This window comes from Trichomycterus rosablanca, chromosome 3 (assembly GCF_030014385.1).
Source record: "Trichomycterus rosablanca isolate fTriRos1 chromosome 3, fTriRos1.hap1, whole genome shotgun sequence".
In the NCBI taxonomy this organism is placed as follows: Eukaryota; Metazoa; Chordata; class Actinopteri; order Siluriformes; family Trichomycteridae; genus Trichomycterus; species Trichomycterus rosablanca.
The window spans coordinates 21,312,390-21,334,259 of NC_085990.1; the positions used below are offsets into that span (position 1 = coordinate 21,312,390).

The 21,870-nt window shown below is 37.5% G+C and overlaps 1 protein-coding gene across 8 annotated transcripts in view; it reads right to left on the bottom strand.

The window, feature by feature from the left end:
* Positions 1–261: 261 nt before the first annotated feature.
* Positions 262–21,870, bottom strand: part of si:ch211-285f17.1 (sickle tail protein) — a 170,310-nt gene continuing 148,701 nt past the window's right edge. For 4 of the 8 annotated variants that reach the window (XM_062991043.1, XM_062991039.1, XM_062991036.1 and 1 more), the window contains 10 exons: positions 20,762–20,909; positions 18,193–18,610; positions 17,163–17,385; positions 14,557–14,879; positions 12,144–12,299; positions 9,981–10,085; positions 6,579–6,656; positions 4,944–5,033; positions 1,787–1,924; positions 262–948 (listed from right to left, as the gene is read on the bottom strand). In XM_062991043.1, the coding sequence (XP_062847113.1) occupies positions 484–948; positions 1,787–1,924; positions 4,944–5,033; positions 6,579–6,656; positions 9,981–10,085; positions 12,144–12,299; positions 14,557–14,879; positions 17,163–17,385; positions 18,193–18,610; positions 20,762–20,909 (2,144 nt within the window). In that variant the 3' untranslated portion in view covers positions 262–483. Of the gene's footprint in view, positions 949–1,786; positions 1,925–4,943; positions 5,034–6,578; positions 6,657–9,980; positions 10,086–10,569; positions 10,724–12,143; positions 12,300–14,556; positions 14,880–17,162; positions 17,386–18,192; positions 18,611–20,761; positions 20,910–21,870 lie in introns of those variants that run through there. The other 4 variants (XM_062991038.1, XM_062991040.1, XM_062991041.1 and 1 more) reach the window with 4 other exon arrangements.

Here is a 21,870-nt window from a genome sequence, read left to right on the forward strand (position 1 = left end):
AACAACAACACAGTATATTGTTAAAGACCAAATGTTAAAAAAGTATGGTTATCCAGTTCTATCTAGTATTAATTAATAAGCAAAGCACTTGCTTATTACAATAATGTTTAAATTATAACTTCTTTTTTTATCTCTATAACAAAAATATAGTAATACAATAAAATATAAAAAAGATTCATTTAAGATGGACAATGGAACTGAGAAATTGTTTTTTTTCTACTTTAATATTAAATGTTATTATTCTGTTAAGATGATGTCAGAAAATAGAACTACTTAAATGCAAAAAAAAGTACTGTATGAATCAGCAATGGCGTGTAACAGCCAGGAGTCAAACTAAAAATAAATCACAAAAACTCAAAGTGCAGTCTAAACACTGATAGCAATGCAACAGCAAAACAATCATAATTAAAAGAATCATACTGAATTTGCAAATGAGGAGTAAAACTACCTCATTAAGACACGAGTTAAAAGCAAAAAAGCACTCTATGAAGCTTCCTTGGCGCCTGTAGCAGTGGGGATAGCCGATTTCCCAGCACTCCCATTGTGTGGCCGACTGTAACTGACGAAGCTGGGTGTGTGTATAGTTCGGACACTCTTCGCACCCTGCGACAACATAGTGGCGGACAGAGGGGGGTGGGAAGAGGAAGAGAAAGAGGAAGAAGGTCGTCCATTCGGGGTCTGTGAGGACAAGGAGAGGCCTTTAGAGTTGTGAGTGGGTGGTGCAATCTTTAAAGAACCGTTAGAATGAGAGGGGATGTGAGAAGAAGGGGCGGGAATTGAACGAGGGGAGGGGATGGAAGATTTAGAGGAGGAGTTAATAGGGTTAGCAGTATCAGACTGGGAAGCACCTTTTCCTGTACTAGAGGAAAAAGCAGGGATTTTAGAAGCAGGCATGGTAGGGGAAGTGGATTTGGGATCTCCTCCAGATCTCTTAGCACTTCCGTTAGCCTGCAAACAAAGATGCCAGAACACACTGATTGTCATTCGTATGGGAACACAGCAGATTTAAACACAGCAAAATGACACTAGAAGGATCTACAGTTATCTAAGACAGACAATACTAACTAAGGGACAAACACACAAAGTATATTATTTTGTTCAGGATTGTAAGAGGAATTTAGGAGTGAAAAAGTTAAAGGAAACAGGAAACCCTTCATGTTTTAGATCATTCATGTTTAAAGTGAGTTGTGGACTGTGTAAGGCAACCAACCAGTCAGTATACAAGACCAGAAGAGGCTCTAGGAAGAGTGGAGGTGTACTTTGGAAAGTGTTCCAGAAGGTGGTGATAGTTTAGTAGTGGGACAGGGTCCGAGATTGGGTTTAGTAAAGGAGAGTCTTGGCTGGCAGCTGAAGTTTTGTTAAAAAACTGGAGGGGTTAGACTTGTTGGTCAGGTTTGTAGATCTGGCTGCAAATATGAAAAGTAAAATATTTGGTATTATTTAGCACATAGCCCAGGCGTGGTATGGGTAAAGGGCAACAGAAATAAATGAAAATAAGTAAGAATAAGCTGTGATGGCAACACATATGATAAGTATTCAATAAGAAGAAGTTACCAACACAGTTTTGTAGCCATGAGCAGAATGAACAAGCAGAAGCATTCCATTGTGTTATAACAGTCGCAGCATGCCTTGCAGTCATGACATGCCTTCAGCCATTCAAAGCACAGTCACAGCTTAGTTTACCTAGTTTTTTTGTTAGTCGTTTTCATAACCTAGGCTTTTTACAGCTTCCTAGACATACACGTAATTGTTCTGAGTCAGCCAGAGGCTCCTATGATAAAACTACCTGGCGAAATTGTCTCTGTGAGTCCTGTAGCTTTGGCTGTTTTCCTGCCCTCTCTCTGTCTGAGGCACCCGTCTGCTGCCTGGCCTTGGCAGACATGGGCACCGGCATCCGACTAGTAGGAGAGGCCACACTGGCATTCTGCAGAAGGGATTCAAACCAAACAGAAGAATGAGGGAAAAAATAAAGAAACACAAGTACCTTTTTGGAAGAATTGTGAAACAAGTCCACATAAAATGTGGTATTCCACTGAACAGAATATACGTCAAAAAAGGTAAAGATGCATGCAAACCAACCCTGAATACCAATAGTAAGATTTCTGTTTTGTCATTGTACATTGGAACCCATTAAACAGAACCAGAAAATAAAACTGACACAGTGAGAGAAATTCTGAGACTGTCTCTGTGTGAACCCAAGGTTAGAAATTCAGTGATTAAACAAAAGCAGCTCCTAAATTCACCCCTTTAACAGTAGTCAAGACAAATCAATTCCAAAAAAGTTGGGACAGTATGTAAAATGCAAAAAAAATAACAGGAAGCAGTGATATTTAATTCTTACCTTATGAACAATTCTTAATTTGATGCGTGCAACACAATTTCAAAAACACCGGATCAGGGGGAATTAAGACCTGGACTGCTGTGATGGTTTCATGATTGGGCACTGAAGAAAGACTGAGTTGTTTGCCACCTTACGAAAACTATGCAGTATAACAGTTTAAGAATAATGTGCAAGGAATTTAAAGATTTTACCATCTACAGTCCATAACATTATGTAAATTAAGACCTTACTATGCAAACTTAGAGCCATATACCAACAACATCTAAAACAATGCAGACTTTACTGGGCTCAAGCTCACTGTTTGGGAAATTGGGAAATTACAGATGTTGTGTTCTTTGAGCCAAAGAGGAAAATGACCCGACTGTTACCAAAACAATGTTCAAAAGCCAACATCTACCCTAGTATGGAGTGTGTTACTGCCAATAACATGGGTAACTTGCACATCTGTGAAGGCTTCAGACAATCACATTTTGGAGCAACACATGCTTCTATCCAGACTAATCTAGTCTTGTTTTAGCAAGACAATGCCAGGTCACATACTGCATGTTACAACAGCTTGGCTTCATTCTAAAAGAGTGCAGGTGCTAGCATGGCCTGCTTTTAGTACACACCTGTCTCCTGATGTGTGGAGAATTATGAAGCACTATACACATGTATACTATATAACAGTATAGAACAAGGGGAATGGAACAAATAAATATTTCAACTTCAACAACTGCTGCCCTCAGCTTCTAAATGAATGCAGAATGTTGGTGAATAGAAAAGTGATGCAACACAATGGTAAATATGCCCCTGTCCAGCTGTTTTGGAATGTGTTGCTGCCATCAAATTAGGAATGAGAATATATAAACAAAAATTTTAATTGTTTAGTGTTTCTAATTGTTACCATGTTTTCTACTATCCCAACTCATTTGGGTTGTACAATCACAATACAAAAACATTGGGTTAAAACGCAGAGATCCCATAGTCAGTACCCTGAACCAGAGGAGTAGAAGGAGAAGGTTAGGAATCTGTGGAGGTCACTGGTTAAATGGGATTGCTGTGAGGAATAGATGGAGAGGCCCACAGCTGTCACTAGCAGAGTGGTAGGTGGTCAGAGCTAGAAAGAAACCTGATGAGTAGGAGCTGGGGTGACGGACACGCCTGTTGTGGGGATCGCAGCAGGCCGAGGCAGGAGCTGTGGTTTAGGCTTCTTCCGAGGGCTAGGGCGCGTGCTGGAGCTGGAGGATTTGGCAACCAAAGTTTTCTGAGGAATTATCCTGCCTGAAGCTTCCACGCCCTGGCTGCTTTGATGTTTCAGGTATTCAGGGCGCTGCAGGTCCTCAGAAGGTTTTGGTCCCATTTCACTGATGGTAGTCTCAAGCTGTCTTATAGTCTGTTCAAGGCTGTCTAGTGTCTTGTAAGCGCTCTTTTTAATCTCGTCTGTCCGTGCATTCGATTCCTGAATGACTGGCTCTAATTTAATGGGCTCCTGTTTGGGGCAAGGAATTTCAAATCTTTTTGTTTCTTTGTGTTTAACAATACCATCCACCTCCTCTTCATCTTCATAGACAACCACCTGCAAGGTCTTCTTTCCTGTCTTAGTGCCGTTCCGGAGGGCTTGTGTCAAGGCGGCCAGCTGCTTCTTTGGAAACTTAAACTTGAATTTTTTCTTAACGTCCTGTTTAGCATCAACAGTATCAGATAACAGGGCTGAAGTATTGCCTCCACTATGTTTCTTTCTAAAGTCCGTCTCATCCCCATCTTGTTTTATTTGTACTCCCTCATTTCTTATATCCTCATCTTCATTTTCCTCACTTTCCTCATCAATCCTTTCCTCTGCTAGCATCCTCTCCATTTCCTCTTCACACTCAAAGATTGTGGAGAGGCGTTTATAGGCAGAGCGGATGTCCATTGGCTCATCAAAAATGATAATCACTGGCTTTTTGTTAATTCCACCTGTGTCAGCATCAATTTGATCATTAGTGTTAGCAAAACCTGAAACCGGTTCACTGCCACTTTTAGTCTTCGGCCTGCTGCCTACGGTCACAGTTTGTACATTTCCTTTCTTGGCATTGACAAGCTCCTGGTACTCACCAGTGGACAAAGCCTGCACTTTAGTGTTGGTAATCATAAAGGCAATATTATCAGGTGGAGGAGGAGGTTCTTCTCCTGGCAAGTCAGGACTGAGGAAAGTCTCACAATTATCCTCCACTTCTTTATACATCTTCTCCCTAACCTTGAATGAGCTTCGCAAAGTCTGATTTGCTGAGCTCAACCCGCCAGAGTTTGCAGGTGCCTGAGAAAGAATCAAGTTAGGGGCACCCAGTAAAACCGGTGTACAAACCGATGTTGGAGACTCCACCTTTTCTTCTATGCTAACTTGCACCTGTGGAACCTTGACCACATGGACTTTGCCCTGTGTTGGGCTAACCAGGACCTCTTCTGTTAGAGTCTGTGGTTTTGACTTGGTTTGTGAGCTTGTTTGGGCAAGTGGTTTAAATGGCCGATCACTAGAAATGATGCAAATGTTGTCAGGGTCTTTGTTTGATATATCAGATGGGCCATCTGAGGATACCTGCAGGTGGTTTTGAGATTTGTCAGAAGCATTGACATGTGACACCTGTGATGAGGAAGACTGGGATGCAGCTTTATGATCAGTAGAATCCTCTGGTGGCTCCTTGGAAATTTGTGCTGTGACATAGTAGATGACCTTCAAGATTCAAAGGTAAAAGAAAAAGTAATAAACAGAATATTAGTGGTAGTTAAATGATTACACTACATGACATTGCATACATTTTCAAATAAGAAAAAAATATTTACAAATAACAGAGGAATGGGAAACATATTAGTTGTATGTAAGCCCTGAAGAGTAATGTGTAATCCATTTTATTTATTAAACCAACATCAACCACTAAAATAATATAATTACTTTTTTAATATTTTTAGAACTAGGTAAATATAGGTGCAGACAGGCCCATCTTACACCTGCACTCTCTAACTAGGATATGGGCAGTAATGGGCAGAATGTGGATTGGAAATGTCTTGCTAAAACAAGCAGCTCTGATGACTTCACATGCAGCTCAGAGCTGTTGGTTACTAATTAGAAGGTTGTGGGTTCAAATCCTGGCTCTGCCATGCAGCCACTGTCGGGCCCTTAAGGCAGGCCCCTAACTTTCTTAGCTCCAGGACCACGTACAATGGCTGACCCTGTGCTGACATCGATTTTTATTAATAATTTTGCTGATAAAGTTGATAAACAAATGTATTTTCCTTATGCTGTTATTAATTTCACATCTGTAAAAGATTACTGTTTTCTGCTTTTATTTGCATTTTACTTACTGTCCCAAATTTTTTGGAAAATGGTTCATCCTGTAATTAAGCAATATTTTATACATTTTTAACCTTCAAAGTATCTGGCCTGTTTAGCAAGGTGGCAGGAAAGAAGTAGCACCTGAAAGTGTCTTGTTTGTGGTTTGCCGAAAATACGAGCGCTATGTTTAAAAAAAACAAACAGCACACCACCAGAAATACACCATACCTACAGTGAAGCATAGTGGTGGCAACATAATGTTATGAGAAAGTTTATTTTTAGAGAAACTGGGCAATTAGTCAATACTGAATAAAAATGGATGCTACCAGGTATATTCAAATCCTTGAGGAAAACATGCCCTCTGCTAAACAACTGAAGATGGGCAGGAAAGTCACCAGAACAACAATGACCTTAGGACCCGAGCACCTAATCACTTTTCCAACCACATTCTAGTTATTCCTTTTTAAAAATACATTAGAACAGTTTTTTTACACAAATATTTTTTGTAAGTTTTGATTTCAGGCTTTAAAACAAAAAAAGTGACTATTTCAAATGAGCTAAATATTTTATATAGCTAGAGACTGCATATATTCAGCAAAAACACAGTTATAAGGGTATTACACTTGCTAATTCTTAGTCATTAAGGTAAGACACTGACTTGTTCTTATCTTTCTAGTGCAAGTCAACATTGGTAAAAAGGATTTTGGAAGACAGAAGGTTTCGGGGAAAAAAAACTGTTGCCCTTATGTGTGATGTTTGTATAATGCAAATTCACACCAGACATACAGTTTTACATATTTTAACCCTAACAGTTTGGAAAATGTTGTGCTAAATTTGTTTCATTACTGTAAAAACTGCTGTTCATCAAAAACATCCCCTTACCTCACTTTTGTATTTATGACATTAAACAAAAAAATAGTGAATAATAAAAATATGCCCGCTCACCCCTGGACTATGACGAACTGTGTTGTTGCCATTTTCATCGGTGATTAGATCTTTCTTTTCCTGGTTTTCTGTATTCTGCTAGAACAGTTTTTGGGGAACAACATCACTGCTTTCAAATGCTCTTTTACTTAATGTTTTACCATGAGATAGTCTTAAGAATTTATAGATTTTTCATTAAACATATACATTAAAATAGCCTGTTAGTGAATGCATACTTTAAAATCCAATCTTCTACTATACGAGGGCTCTTCAAAAAGTTTCTGCACTTTTTAAAACTCATCACTTTTCTACAGTCACCTTCCTAACCCTATAAGCTCCTCCCACCCTCACCATTTCCAATGAAAATATGAAAGTACTGAAACTTTTTGAAGATCCCTCGTATTATTTACCATACATTTAGAGTAACCTACAGTAACTAAATACCAGAATTAAAAACAAATCTACAAGTGTTACAGAATTCACAATTTACCATAACATAAAATATGAGTATTAAAACATGATACAAATAGTAAGACACAATAAAAAATACACTATATAGACAAAAGTATTGGGACATCCCTTCTAATCCTTGTTTTCATGCATTTCAGGCACAACAGCTACAGAAACTACAGTGGCCTGCACAGATCCCTGACCTCAACCCCACTAAAAGAAAAGGATTAAACTGGAACATTAGTTGAGGGTTTCTTGACCAACATCAGTGGCCATCTTTTGATTGACATTCCCACAGACACACTTTAAAGTCCTGTGAGAAGCCTTCTCGGAAGTGTGGCTGTTGTTATAGCAGAAAAGGTCACATTGTGATTGTTCTTAAATATTAATTTAATATTGTTTTTAAAATAGGTTATTTAACAAGCTAATGGTCTGGTTTCCAAATACTTTCATAGTATATAGTGTATTCAGTTACTGGGTAAAAATAAATAAATAAAAAGATATTCAAACAAGAAATCAAGTTAGAAGAGATTAAAGCAGGACATGCAGCAAGAAAAAAAAGAAGAATATCAAAGCAACTGAACTCTCATATGCTAAATATTTACACAGCACTACATCCTGTACTTTATAATAAGTGTACACATCCTGTACCTAAATATAAATGTGCCCCTCTTTCCATGTGATCATCTATTAGAGTGTGTGATACATGTTGCAGAAAAGATCTAAAACATGATTATGCTTGTCAGGCTGGTCCTTCTAACAATTTACTTATTAATACATTCTACATTGCTTTTTAGCTAGAAAGCATTGCAGACAAAGTTTAAAAAAATAGCAAGCTGGCTAATGGAAGGTATCTAGCTAAAAAAAGGTAAGTATATTTAAACTGAGCAAAGAAAGTAACACAGTGTCATTGAGTGCAGAAGATCAGGAAACAACACAATATTTTTAGGTTTACACATGTTCACCCCTTAGATGTTGCCAATTTCCACCCACAGCCACAAATCTGAGGCTTGCATGTGCTTTTTCAAAACACATGAAGCCAGCCAGCACCTCTTACAAGTTGTGGCTAATGCAGTGTCACTCGACTACACTACCTTTCCCCACAGTAAGCATAACTATTCAACTGATCCTAGGCATGAACAGCTTGTTACATTGCCAAGACTTAAACTAAAACTTTAGCAGAATAAATGCTTTTTCACCCAGCAAAGTTTTTATATAAAAGACAATTTAACAGTAGCAATTATTTTATACCCTATTTCACATAATGCAATACTTGAGTGTATGCCTAGTCACCTGGTTGCTTAGTACTTCAGCTGTTACTGTCCTGACTACTTTTTAGCTTGTAGCATGGGAATTTGGATGTGTATTTACACACCAATATTAATCATCAGATTAGTCGAAGAAATTTAGTGGGTACACAAGACAATCATATTTTCCAAGAGTTGTTTGCAGTAACACATATCTACAAAAGTTTACTTTAACTCAAATTCTCAGTACCACAGCTTCAAAATGACATTAGATTCAGTTAAAATAAAAAATATTCAACCTCCACAATTAGCATTTATAACTCAATTTTACTTTAAATTAAGTTTTTATTGGTTTTATGACACAGCAAATCAACAAAAAACATTATTTCATAATTTTGAATAGCAGGATATTTTGTTAATACTGCCATGCCATAATTATTCAACCCCTACATAATACTGGTGATCTTAAAACATATTACTAGTCGGTATAATCTAAGGTTGGATTACAATGTGATTAAACCATTAAGAGCTTAATAACGACCCTTAATTTGCTTCAGCTGTGATGAGTTATATAAACATCACTTAGAGATTCAAGTGTTTAGGATGTGCTACAACCATCGTGTAAACTAAGGAGATGAGAGACAAGATCATTTCATTGCACCAAAAGGGCAGTGGGTATAAAAAGATTTCGAAGTCCTTAGAGGAACATTCTAAGAGACATCATTAAGTTGTATCAAGAAGTTTTAATCTTATGGCGCTGCAGCAAATCTGCCTGGCTGTGGAAAAAAAAGCCCAAAATTTCATCCAGATGTCTTAGCAATCTCATCAGGCTAACAAAGAAACTGCAAAATACTAACAGTATGAACTAATAAATGCTGGGACAAATATTCCAAATATGGCATCATGGATTCACAGAAATTCTAAGGCATTTTTAGGAAAAAATGTTAAGCCTTCTGTGGTGAAATTGAACCTTGGTAATAACTGGGCTTTCCAGTAAGACTATGATTCCAAGTCAACTACATCTTGATAAAGCATTCAGTCCTGGAATGTCCTGGAGCTGTCTCAGTCTCCAGATTTAAATCTTATAACAAATCTTTGTTAGGATTTCTAATCAGTTACAGCAAGAAAGCCAATCAAACCTCAATGAACTAAAAGCTTTTGCACATGAAGAACAGGCAAAGATTTCACAAGTGAGGTATGAAAGGCTTGTTAGCACTTGTTAAAAAGACTTATTAGAGGTTGGAAGTTAAGGTTTATCAATAAATATTCTTTCTCTTCTTACCGAAACCTCTTGTTTATTTTCATTCATTTCTACAGATGACAATAATAAATTTTAAGGTGAGGGGGTTGAATATTTCTGATTGCACCGTGTAGTGGTAATATACATCAAATGTTATCTAAAAGAAACATACAACACCAATCAACTGCACGGTAATACAGAAGAACTAGTTAGTTTATTAAATAAATATACAATGCCAAGCCAAATATCTTTGTACCTATAAACTAACAGCATAATCCATTCAGTTTAGGTGAAATATAAAAAGAGAAAAACAGCATTAAAAAGAAAATTAGATAGATAATTTAAAATATCCATTGCAGATGATAATAAGTCAGTAAGCAAGGGTCTGAAAAGGCAACAGGCATGTTTAAAGGACAGCCATCAGGGATAAGCAGTGAACAGGAGTGAGCAGCTAGAGGAACAGCTAAAGGATGCCATGTCCATTACCTTCTTATCTTTAAGGGGTAATAAAACACCAGGTCTTAGCTCTATGATTTGTGGTTCTACCAAACCTTTGAGCCCTATATCCTTTATCGAGCACTTCTGGAAAACCTGAGAGAGGGAGAATATGTGTACAGGGTTAAGTCCCTGTTCCTTAAGGTCTCAGCAGGAAACAAGGGGCATATGAATCATGTCAATACAGTAAACCTGATCAAATTATTTAGAAATGGTTTCAGTTTCCTTGACATTTGACTCTCCTGTCATGTACACTAGAACCCTGCAATACTGTGGAAACCCTAATGCACTTCTGCAGCCTGCAGCACACACCTGTACAAAAACAGGAGATCGTTTTGGACTGACAGCCAGTGGAAGTGGGACAAAAATGTGCAATTATTATTATTATTTAGAGCATGTGTTTTTCCTTAGGCTAGGTTTAACACTGCAGGTAAACAAATGAGATCTTTCCCTTACATGTGACACATTTTACCTTTTTCATGACAGTGTAAACAGAAAAAAAACTTTAAATATTTCATATCTGTGCCACTTTTACTTTAATTTAAAGGTAAAAGCAGGACAGTTTAAAGCGTGGGCAGAACTTGATACACATAAGGCAATATAATAATGAAGTGAATATTTTAAAAGAACAGTTAAAATTTACTGTGCACTAAACTGACTAATTCATTGTCAGGGGTTTTATATAGGACAGAAATCTCTTTGAGGAAGCCCGGCTACCAGAGAGAAATGCAGCCCTACCACCAGAAGGAAACAGAAACACAAACGTCTCAAACACCAAAGAACACCTACCCAATTCATGAGTCATTGATAAATGTTTTACACTTTACACTACATGCAGTTGAGGATAAAAATTTACATACAGTTGTAATGGACATTTTTGAATGTAATGGCAGTTATGTGACTGAATAACTGAAACACCTTTTGCCTGAAAACCTTTTTTTCTTTGGAAAATACGACAAGTTTTGCTGGTCAAAATATAGAACAGAATAGAAAAGAATAAACTAGTAATTATTAGATTAGTAATATATACACTGATCAGGCATAACATTATGACCACCTTTCTAATATTGTTTTGGTCCCCCTTTTGCTGCCAAAACCTGACCCAAAACCTGACCCCTTGCTGCCAAAACCTGACCCATTGAGGCATGGACTCCACTAGGCCCCTGAAGGTGTGCTGGGGAATCTGGCACCAAGATGTTAGCAGCAGATCTTTTAACTCCTGTAAGTTGCGAGGTGTGGCCTCCTTGGACTTTTTTGTCTAGCACAATCCACAGCTGCTCAATGGCTATGCACCCCCTGAGATGCACTATGTATTCTGACACCTTCCTATTCTATTAGAACCAGAATTAACTTCTTCAGCAATTTGAGCTACACTAGCTCGTCTGTTGGATCGGACCACCCGGGCCAGCCTTCACTCCCCACGTGCATGATTGAGTCTTGGCCGGCCATGACCCTGTTGCAGGTTTACCACTGTGCCTTCCTTGGACCACTTTTGATAGATACTGACCACTGCAGACCAGCAACACCCCACAAGAGCTGCAGTTTTGGAGATGCTCTGACCCAGTCATCAAGCCATCACAATTTGGCCCTTGTCAAACTCGCTCAAATCCTCAAATCGCCCATTTTTCCTACTTCTAACACATCAACTTTGAGGATAAAATGTTCACTTGCTGCCTAATATATCCAATATATAATATATCCCACTGACAGGTGCTGTGATGAAGAGATAATCTGTGTTATTCACTTCACCCGTCAGTGGTCACAATGTTATGCCTTGTCGGAGTACATGTACATTACAATGAAATTTTTTCTGCATATCCCAGCTTGTTTGGAAGCTGGGGTCAGAGCATAGGGTTAGCTATTGTATGGCGACTTGTTGTCGTGTCAGAGTTTAATTACATTATAGAATACCACCAAATAAATGTCTAAGGTGCTGTGTGTCCTCAAAAGTTCTCAAAAACCCACAATAATATTATGGAGGAAATCAAATTAAACTGTTTTCGCTAAAAAAAAACATGCTCTCTAATCATTCAGTCACAGACAAAAACAGAAATTAAAAGTCCTTGCCATGACATACATAAATCCCTAACAAGTGTATGTAAGCATTTGAGTTTAAGTGCATGTGTGTATGTGTATTTGTGCACGTGTCCTTACCTGAAGCTCTGCCATGATCTTGTCTCCCTCATCCTCCTCTTCATCCTGAATGGCAGAAGCTGTAACTGGAGGAGGAGTGCATGATTTGGCCTTCGCCTCTGGAAAGTTCTTCTGTTTAGGCTGAGGTGTAGGATTTGAAACCTCAATTTCTTTCTCCTGCAAAACAGAAAAAACCTAAGTGACAGCTTTTTTTTTTTGAAATATACACAAAAGGTTAAATGATCAGAGACTTCATGGGGCATCTTATGTTATGCCAGTAATCATTAATTTAAAAAGCCATATAAACACACGTTTTATTTAAGCAGAAAATGTACAAATATACTTAATATTGTCTGTCTATTGCTGAAGCATAACCAGTACCCCCGATTGTTGTGTCTATATTTCTGTCAACTCTCTGCAGTAGATAAATTCAATAATCTTTTGCAGGGCATCCCACACACACACACACATACACAAACACACACTCGAACACTTTTGAGGGAATGGTATAATACTTAAAAAAGCCACACAGACCACACCAAACAGTGTGGCACATATGCTTTCTTTATTTTTAAACAGTTTGTGCAGCTCCCTGCTACAGACAAGTGCCACTAATTAAAAAGCCAACAACAGATACACATGCACAGTAGTTTCATTATATATATATCCCTTTTAAATCCCGATTTCTTTAGCGCATCGAAATTTTACCCAATTGCGTTATGCTTCCTCTCTACTGTTGCTGACCCCCGCCCCTGATTGAGGAGAGCGAACTGACACACGTCCCCTCCGACACGTGAGCAGTAGCCGACTACATTTTTTTTCCACCTGCACCAGCCGAGTTCATAAGCGAATCAGCCCTGTGATGGAAAGACATGGATGGAAAGAAATGGAAAGACCTCAGCTTAAAGCACTCATGTTTAGTGCCCTTCTTTTAAGTCAGGATATTCCTTTTGTGTTGAAATGTAATTCATTTTTAAACACCCAATATAGCTCTATTATATTATTTAGAAACATATATATTAAAATATTTTAAAACATAAATTAAAATGCCAAAGTATTCTCATGTAAAAAAAAATCAAACCAAAAAAGGACCTGAAGGTTTTGTGCCAAAATTGACAGATATTTGGACCTGTACATAATTTCCTCCACCTAGAATAAAACCACAGATTCTGCTGAGGAGAAACATTGTCTTGCAGAACCATGGATTTCTGAAGAAAAGACGTCACTTTCATAGCAGCACATCTATCTAAAATTGAAATATACACTTTTTCATCTATGTTACCTTCACACCTATGCGAGTCACCCATGCCATGAGTCTTTACGCAACTCTTTGATTACCATCACTATACTTGCATTACAGATGAAAATCAATGGTGTTGTGTAGTTGTACAGATGGCACACCATTACAGATGGCACCACTAATGCTTTGATATTTAAATACACATCCTAAGAATTAAACAACTTTGCAGATGTGTTAAAACCTCAAAGAGCACAGTTTCCAACCAGTTTGTGCAGCTCTCTGCTACAGACAAGTGCCACTAGTTAAAAAGCCAACAACAGATACACATGCACAGTAGATAGTTTTACTTTATATTTTAAGGGGTATATTTTAAACAGCACAAGATGGCTGCATAAAAAATAATGCCCAAAAATGATTACTTTGCCTGCTTATTGTGTATTGTTTTAAACACCTTAAATATTATAGTAGCTTTGTACTTTTATTTTGCCTCTGTCTTTACTTCGGAATGTGTTGCATCAAAATGTCTTTATATTTACAATGAAGATTAGGGAAAACACTTGAAATCTATTTTTTCTACTTTTGTCAAATGTTAATGTTAGTTAAATGAACATTCAAGAGAATTAATAAATCACAGATTCTTCTTTGTAGTGCATTTTACAAAATGTCCTAATTTTTCTGGAAATGGGGCTTGTACACTGGGTAAACCCCTGGTTTAACTATGTTGAGCCCTAGTACAACCCCTAAGTAAATGCAGTGAGGGATTGTGTGTGACTATAAGCTGATACATTGTAGAAAAATATAAACACTTTTTGAATCACCTGAAAGCTAGACAACAAGTCAAGGTTAAAGCCAATTTTGAGGACTAATGAAAAAATACTTGTAAATTGGAGAAATTCAGAAATGAGTTGTTTGTTACTGTGAAGAATGAAATTACTTGTTAAAAAACTGGTCACAGTCCATTAAGGGGTAATTTATAAGCAAATTACAAACATTAATCAGGGCAGTTGTGGCCTAGTGGTTAAAGAGCTGGGCTAGCTAAATGCCAAAAATGTAATCATAATTATTTTATGGTGTGTGAACTCATGTAGCTTGGTTAACTGTTATGTGATGATTTTATATGTGAAAGACAAAAAAGCCTGGATGTTCCCTGTAAAGTTTACATAGTATGTAAGGGGATACAGTAATAGAACCTACCTGTGCAGAGCCAGACTCTTTCCTGCTGGTGCATATGAAGTCTCCTGAGCGGGTAGTGGTCATGCCTGTGTGGTTGGTGTAGTTCTTACGTGGTGGAGGTGGAGGGGGTGATTTGCTGGTCTTCTCTGAGCCCTGACTCAATTTGGCTGCTTTGTCCTGAGACTTTACCCCTCTCTCCAGGTTCGTTTTGATTGTCAGATTAGGTTTCAGAGGCCTGTCCGATGCTGCTGATTTGGCTGGCTTTTCTTGCTGGGGCCTTAGTGCTTTTTCTGGCCCAGTTTTAGTGGGTTTCTCAGATCTGGGTACTTCAGCCTTTTTGCTCTCTGCAAAACAAATAGAACAATCAATCAAGAGCTCAAGTTCCTACTTAAGAAGCATTAACTTTCAGTAATTAACCACTTCTTCTGGCTGCTGCTATAGTGAAATAGTGAGCACATTTATAAGAAATACTGGAAGCCTTTCCATGCACACTATTCTGAAAATATGCAGCAAATTATTTAGTTTTCATGTAAACTGTAAGACTATTTAAAATCTGAACATACACCTCCTCGTCAATGGTGTCTTCACACATATGCAAGTCACACATGCTGTGGGCTCTAATCTACCATAATACCATGACCTTTCACTAATGTCAGTCTGATTTTGTCCTTTTTAATTTTGACACAACAAGCTGTAAAATTTGGACTTATTTGACCTCAGCAGACATTTCCATTGTCTGTTGGTCCGTCTGAGATGAGCATGGGCCTAAAAAACTCAGGAAACTTTAACATAGAATTGATATATGGATTTCTCTTTGCATAATAAAGTTTTATGTAGAATTTCTTGAAACAGCAACAACCCGTAGTACATGACAAAGGTTTCACAAAGTGCTCCCCAGCCCATGTGGCTATATTTATCATAGTACCACGATGGTTTCTCATGCAATGTCGTCTGAGGGTTTGGAGATCACACACATTCAACAGTGGCTTTCTATCCACTGGAATCGAGAAATTTTTTTTGATGAGCCATGACCCACTTTTGCATGCAAAAACTGAGAGTTTGCTGAAGCCTTTTTTTTATATCCAATTATGATACCATCACCTGTTGCCACTTTACCTGTGTATAGTGGAAAGTTCAAAACCAATTGCAGATTTTTTTTATTATTATTATTTATTATGCATTTTCTCCCCTTTTTCTCCCGACCCAATTACCCAATTGCATTATGCTTTCTCTTTACTAATCTTTGATCAGTGATTTCCACCCTGGTTAAGGAGAGCCGAGACTGACACACGTGTGCAGTACCGACTGCATCTTTTCACCTGCACGAGGCAAGTTCATATGCGGATCAGCTTTGTGTATGGAGAGCCACACCCTGATCAACGTATTATTCCTCAACTCTGTGCAGGCGCCATCAATCAGCCAGCAGAGGTCAAAATTGCATCAGTTATGAGGAATCCCTGTCCGGCTCCCACTCTGTATGAACAACAGCCAATTGTTGTTCATGTAGGTGCCCAGCCGCCAAATGGAAGAGCTGAGATTCGAAATGATAAGTTCGAAATGTCAGCTCTAGTGTGCTGGTGTTTAACCGCTGTGCCACCTGAGCGCTGCAGTTGGGGTTTTGATCAAATTCAAAATTTGTTGATATTTGCAAAATACAATCAAGTTAATAAGCCCAAACTTTAAAGTCATTTCTTTGTACATTTGTCAGTTAAATACATGCTCAGTAGAACCAACAAATCCCAGATTGTTGTTTTTATTCCATTTTAGTAACGTCCCAATTTTCGCATGTCCCAAAATGTCGCAAATGGGGCTTATAGGAATTCATATAAATTTATCTAGTAAGCAGCGTTTGATTTAAGGCTACCATTTATTTTAGCTATAATAAAATCTCTTTCATCACTTAACATGATCTTTTTATAATTAATCTTGACGCAGGTAAAATTAGACACCCTAGTTGGTCTACTTTTAGTTTTAGTTTGAAATATGCAACTGAAAAACTATAAAGTGCTTCTTTTCCAACTTAGTGGTACTCTGTTCCCCTTTCTCTTTAAGCATGTGTCAAAGAGAAATTAAAACCTAAACGCCTTTAAAACGGTAGATTCATGCAGTGTAGATTCATATTATTATTATTATTATTTTTAATGCTTCCAAGTAGGATAACATGGTTATGACATGATTAAAAACACAAGCACTCACATTAAAATATCAGTTGTGCTACCTAATAGATTCAGTATTTGAATATTAGTATGCCAGTGATTTTAGGCTTATAAAGCAGAACTGCTACATGTCAAGCATCACCTAAACCACAGATGTGTTATACTTGTTCAGGTCTATTTTTAAACACAGACCAAGGACCATCACATGTGTCTCAAACATGTATCTCAAAATGGGCTTGATATAAATGTTTAGGCTTAAAAAAGCCAAATGAAATAACATCTGTGATTCAGTTACAAAAAAACAGGAACTGAGCATTATTTACTTTGTTCTATATGCATTCTGTAAAGTCTTACTTTGAAAGCCTAATCCAGTTTAATGTGTTCACTCAAACACTCATGCACCTTGGTAAGCAAATCCAGTTTCACTGCAGTTAGTCAACTTCAGTAATTCATAACAAGTTGACCTCTGACCTTGTGCTAGAGGTACAGAAGACTCAGCTTTCTCCAGCAGTCCTTGCTGTGCCGCAGGGGGCAGCGCAACAGGACTTGGCAGACTGCTGCCCTCATCTGGCAACTTCAGGCTTGGTGTTCCTCTCAGCATGTTAGCCTCTGCCTCCTGTAACATCCTCTCGAACTCCAGCCCATTATAATGACCGATGTTCTGCCGCTTCTCTTCCCACTCTCTCTCTGCTGCCTAGAGAAAACAAATGAAAAAGAGAGACAACTAAATTAACACTAACAATGACAATACCTTGAAACTCGATGCCTTTTAAACTCAATGCCAAGGTACCATTGTAGTCATAAAAACTTAATAGAAAAGCCAGACATTGTACAACAAGGGTGGTAGGGTCATCAAAAAAGTCAAAAGAAGGTATTCATGCTGATGCATTTTATCAATTAATCTTCCAAAATTTTACTTTTTGAGAGATGGTTGATTTTAATTTATGCTTCAGTCAACACAAAGAGTACTAATGATATTCAAAATCAGCCTGATTGAGGACTCTTTGGGCAAGGAAGGTTGATTGGATGTCAACTCCTTGCCTCTGAAACAGTGACTATTGTCTGATTGATAAATACGGAACGCATAGCACGATTCTCTCTGTAGAAACCCACTATTGGCTGATAACAAGTCAGTGGCTTCACATGTCAGAGAGAGCATGGGTGTAAAGCATATAATGGAGGAATTGTTATTTAAACTTCTGAACTTAGATGTAGACGTGCATGTTGGATAAAAAATTTTATCCTGTGTAACTTTTAAATGTTCTATTTAAATTTAAGTGATTTATATTTTATTTAGATTATATTTTAATCTCTTAATTACATAAATTTTTCATTTGTGTATCACCCAGTGCATCATACACCTGTTTTGGATACATTGTGCACCTTTAGAATGTTCGCTTACATTATTATTGTGGTGAATGTGAGAAATAAGTTTTATAACACACAACCCATCTGGAACCTGATATAGAGACAAGGTCCACTAGAAAATGCTTTATCTCACCTCTATAGAAGTGGCTCTGCTTTTGCTCTTGCTGTGACTGACAATCTCCTCTCTAAACAAGCTTGGAGATCCCATACTGTCTTGCACCCCAACACTAAAGGCTCCAATCCGAGCTGCCCCATTACTGTGGTTGCTTGATGTTGGTGTGTGTTCTGGCTGAGTTGAGCTGAATTTTTTGGAGTTGTTTGACTGCTTGGTAGTGGCCTCAGGAGTAGGTAAGTGTACTGCCATTTGCTGGCTCTGGCGGGGGGATATAGAAGAGCTTAACTTGGGGCTAGAGCTTGGAGCATCTGATTTCAAAGATAAACTCTGAGGTTCAAGGAGGGCGTCCTGAAGCTCAGCAGAAGTGGCTGGTGACACTTTGAAGGTCGTTGTTGTAACAGGATCTAAAGGTTTCAGTGAACCATCTGTGGCACACCTGCAAGATAAACACACAAAAATATTATAAATAAATGCCAGTTTCATGGCTGTACTGAGCATTACAAAGCATTTTGTGTGTCTGTGATACAAGTGTACATTTACATTTTAGGCATTAAGCAGATGCCTTTATTCAAAGAACTTACATTACAGTTACAGTATACAGTCTGAGCAATTGAGGGTTAGGGACCTTGCTCAAGGGCCCAACAGCCGCAACCTGGCAGTGGTGGGGCTTGAACCAGCGACTTTCTGATTATTAGTCCAGTACATTAACCACTAGGCTACAGCTTGCCATAAAGAGTATTTGTGAGGTCAGGCAGTGTAGATGAGAATGCCTTGGCAACTAGCATTGCAATTAATCACAAAGTTAGGCTCTGTGCAAGTCACTGCACATCTGCTGAACACAGTCACTCATTTTAAAACATATTTATTCCATGAAATTATTTTTGACACCTGATAAACCTAAACTCAATTAGAATCACTCTAATTGTACTTTTGTCAATGTATTATATTTGTGGAAAAGAAATAAAGAAAGTGCTCCAAAGTGGAACCAAATAATTAATTTAAAAAAATACACTCAAACCCTTCAGGAAAAGTTGGGACAGTTTGTAATATGAGTATCTGTGATTTTTTGATTTTCTGAAACCTTTATTTAACTGCCAAACCCACAAAGAAAATGTTAAGTGTTTTTACTGCCAACTTAATTATATTTTGTAAATATAAACAAATATAGAACTGAATGTCTGCATGTGTCTCCTGGTCAAGTTTGTGGCATTTTTGCATAGAAGTGATGTATGGCTTTCTCATTGCATAATAGTGTTTCAGGTTGCAGCGGTGGACTGTGTTAAGTGACACTGATTTTCTGAAGTACTCCAAAGCCCATGTGGCTATATTTATCACAGTAACATGTAGTGGTTTCTGGCCTTGCCCTACACAGACTGAGGTTCTCCAGATTCTCAACATCTTTTCACAATAGTATGTATCATAGATTGTAAAAGACCTTAATTATTTGTGAGAGACCTAAATCCCCTCTTAAAATGATTAACAATTCTCCTATCAATTTTTTCTCACCTTTTACTAATTCACTTGCCTATTGTGAAATGTTTCGAAAGAGTGTAATTTGATTATTCACTGGAAATGTCTCTCTTATTTTGCCCCTCTCCCAACTTTCATCAAGTGTGTTGCAGGCATCAAATACATTTACAAATACAATTAAGTTGGTCAGACAAAACATTAAAAGTATTTGCATTTTTATCAGTTAAAAGTTTTAAAAGAATTAACAAATCACAGGTTCAAATGGGTCTAAAAACTGTTAGATCATCACAGCATTAAACAATATAATAAACACTTAACACGCTCTTTATTAGCTACATATCTAGTACGTGCATTTATTAACTATTTTATAAGCTACACCTCCCACACAGATGAATGTTATACAATTACTGACTGTAGCCCGTGTTGCTATGTACACTTTGTCACCCTCTAGGACCCCCACTGACCATATGGTGTTTAAGTGGTGGACCATTCTCACACTGCAATTACACAAACATGATAATGACATGGTGTAACAAGGTCAACCTGCTGTAAATTCCAGCTGTTTTAAATTACTGGCCTCTTCATCAGGAACACAAACCATGTCATAGCACTGGTTGTAGGTGGACAGTTAGAGACAAGAGCTATTGTCCTTTTTCAAGCACAATTGTGTTGATCTTTCTCTAGTACTTTATCAGTGCACACATTCTGATCTCAGACTTATACCCCACTCCGAAATACACTAAAATGCTAGTCATCAATGTTCTGCTTTTATAAACAAAAAGATGTTTGATTATGCTTCATAAAGTAGAAAGAGTGTAAAAAATTTGCTAAATGGAACAGAGATGAGAAGATTAAATTAATTATGTGACTAACATTTCTTATTTCCTAAAAAAAAATTAAATAATAATAATAAAATAATAATTGGTCTAACAGGGTTTCAGCAGATTTGTGTTTTTGGACTACTGTCTACTTAAACTAGAATAAGGTAATGTTTACTGTGGAAGCACTTCTATAAGTCAGTCTGGATAAGAGTGTCCGCTAAATGCCAAAAATGTAAATGTGAGCTGGCTAAAGCCTTGTGGAATAAAACTTAAAGAAGATGTATCACACAATGTACCTGCGCAGAGTCCCGAGAGCATCTGTAAGTGTTTTAACTCTCTTGAGAATGCTGTCTAGCTTGTGTGGTTCCTCCTTTAGAAACTTCACAGCTTCAACCTCCACTCGAAGCAGAGCACGCATCCGAGCCTGCAAGCCTGGGAATTCTCCTGATGCATACATACACAAAGGTGAGAATTAAGTGTTGTTTTTTAACAATCAGTATCCAAATACAAACTAGAAATGTATGTAAAATTCACAGTATAACAACAGAACACAAATATAGCAGTAGCAGTGTTTAGTGTTCAAACAATATAAAACGATTTGTTAGGAAAACCTATAGCATAATTTTAACCTTATCAGCAGTTTATTACACCTGCTGCATGTAGAAATATTCTTTGGCATTATTGTGTACACTGGTAACTAAAACAAACAGTCCATTAACAATGTAACTACTAATCTCATTTCTAGAAAAGTTGGGATGTTTAAAAAAAATGTAACATTCTAAATTTGTTAATTCTCCTGAATCTTAACTGACAAATGTAAAAAGAAAAAAGTAGGTTTCACTGATCATTGTGTTTTGTAAATATACAAATAAACAAAATAAGAATTTAATGCCTGCAGCACACTCCAAAAAGTTGAGAGTCAAAATAAAAGTGAAAAGTTTGTAATATTCAAACTATACATTATTATTTATATTATTTTAAGCACTTTATACCAAACTTGATAAAATAATTGTCAATTAGTTCAAAAAGAATATTTATCATTGCAAGAATTCAAATAATTTAGGTGTTATACCATATACTATACATAATATCATGAAAGATTCAGGGAATCCAGAGAAATCTCATTCTGTGTAGGGCAAGCCATAAAATTAAAAGGACTAACCAAAGGTTACCAAAGGTGCAAAAGCCAGCATCTGTCATTGTATGGGGGTGCATCAGTGCCCACAGCAAGAGTGACTTGCATTTGTGTTAAGGTAACATTGACACAGTATATTAAGATTTTAGAGAGACACATGCTACTATCAGGACGACATCTTTTCCCAGGAGTTCAACAGTTATTTCAGCAAGACAATGCCAGGCCTCATTATGTACATGCTACAACAGTGTGGCATCATGAAGAGGAGAA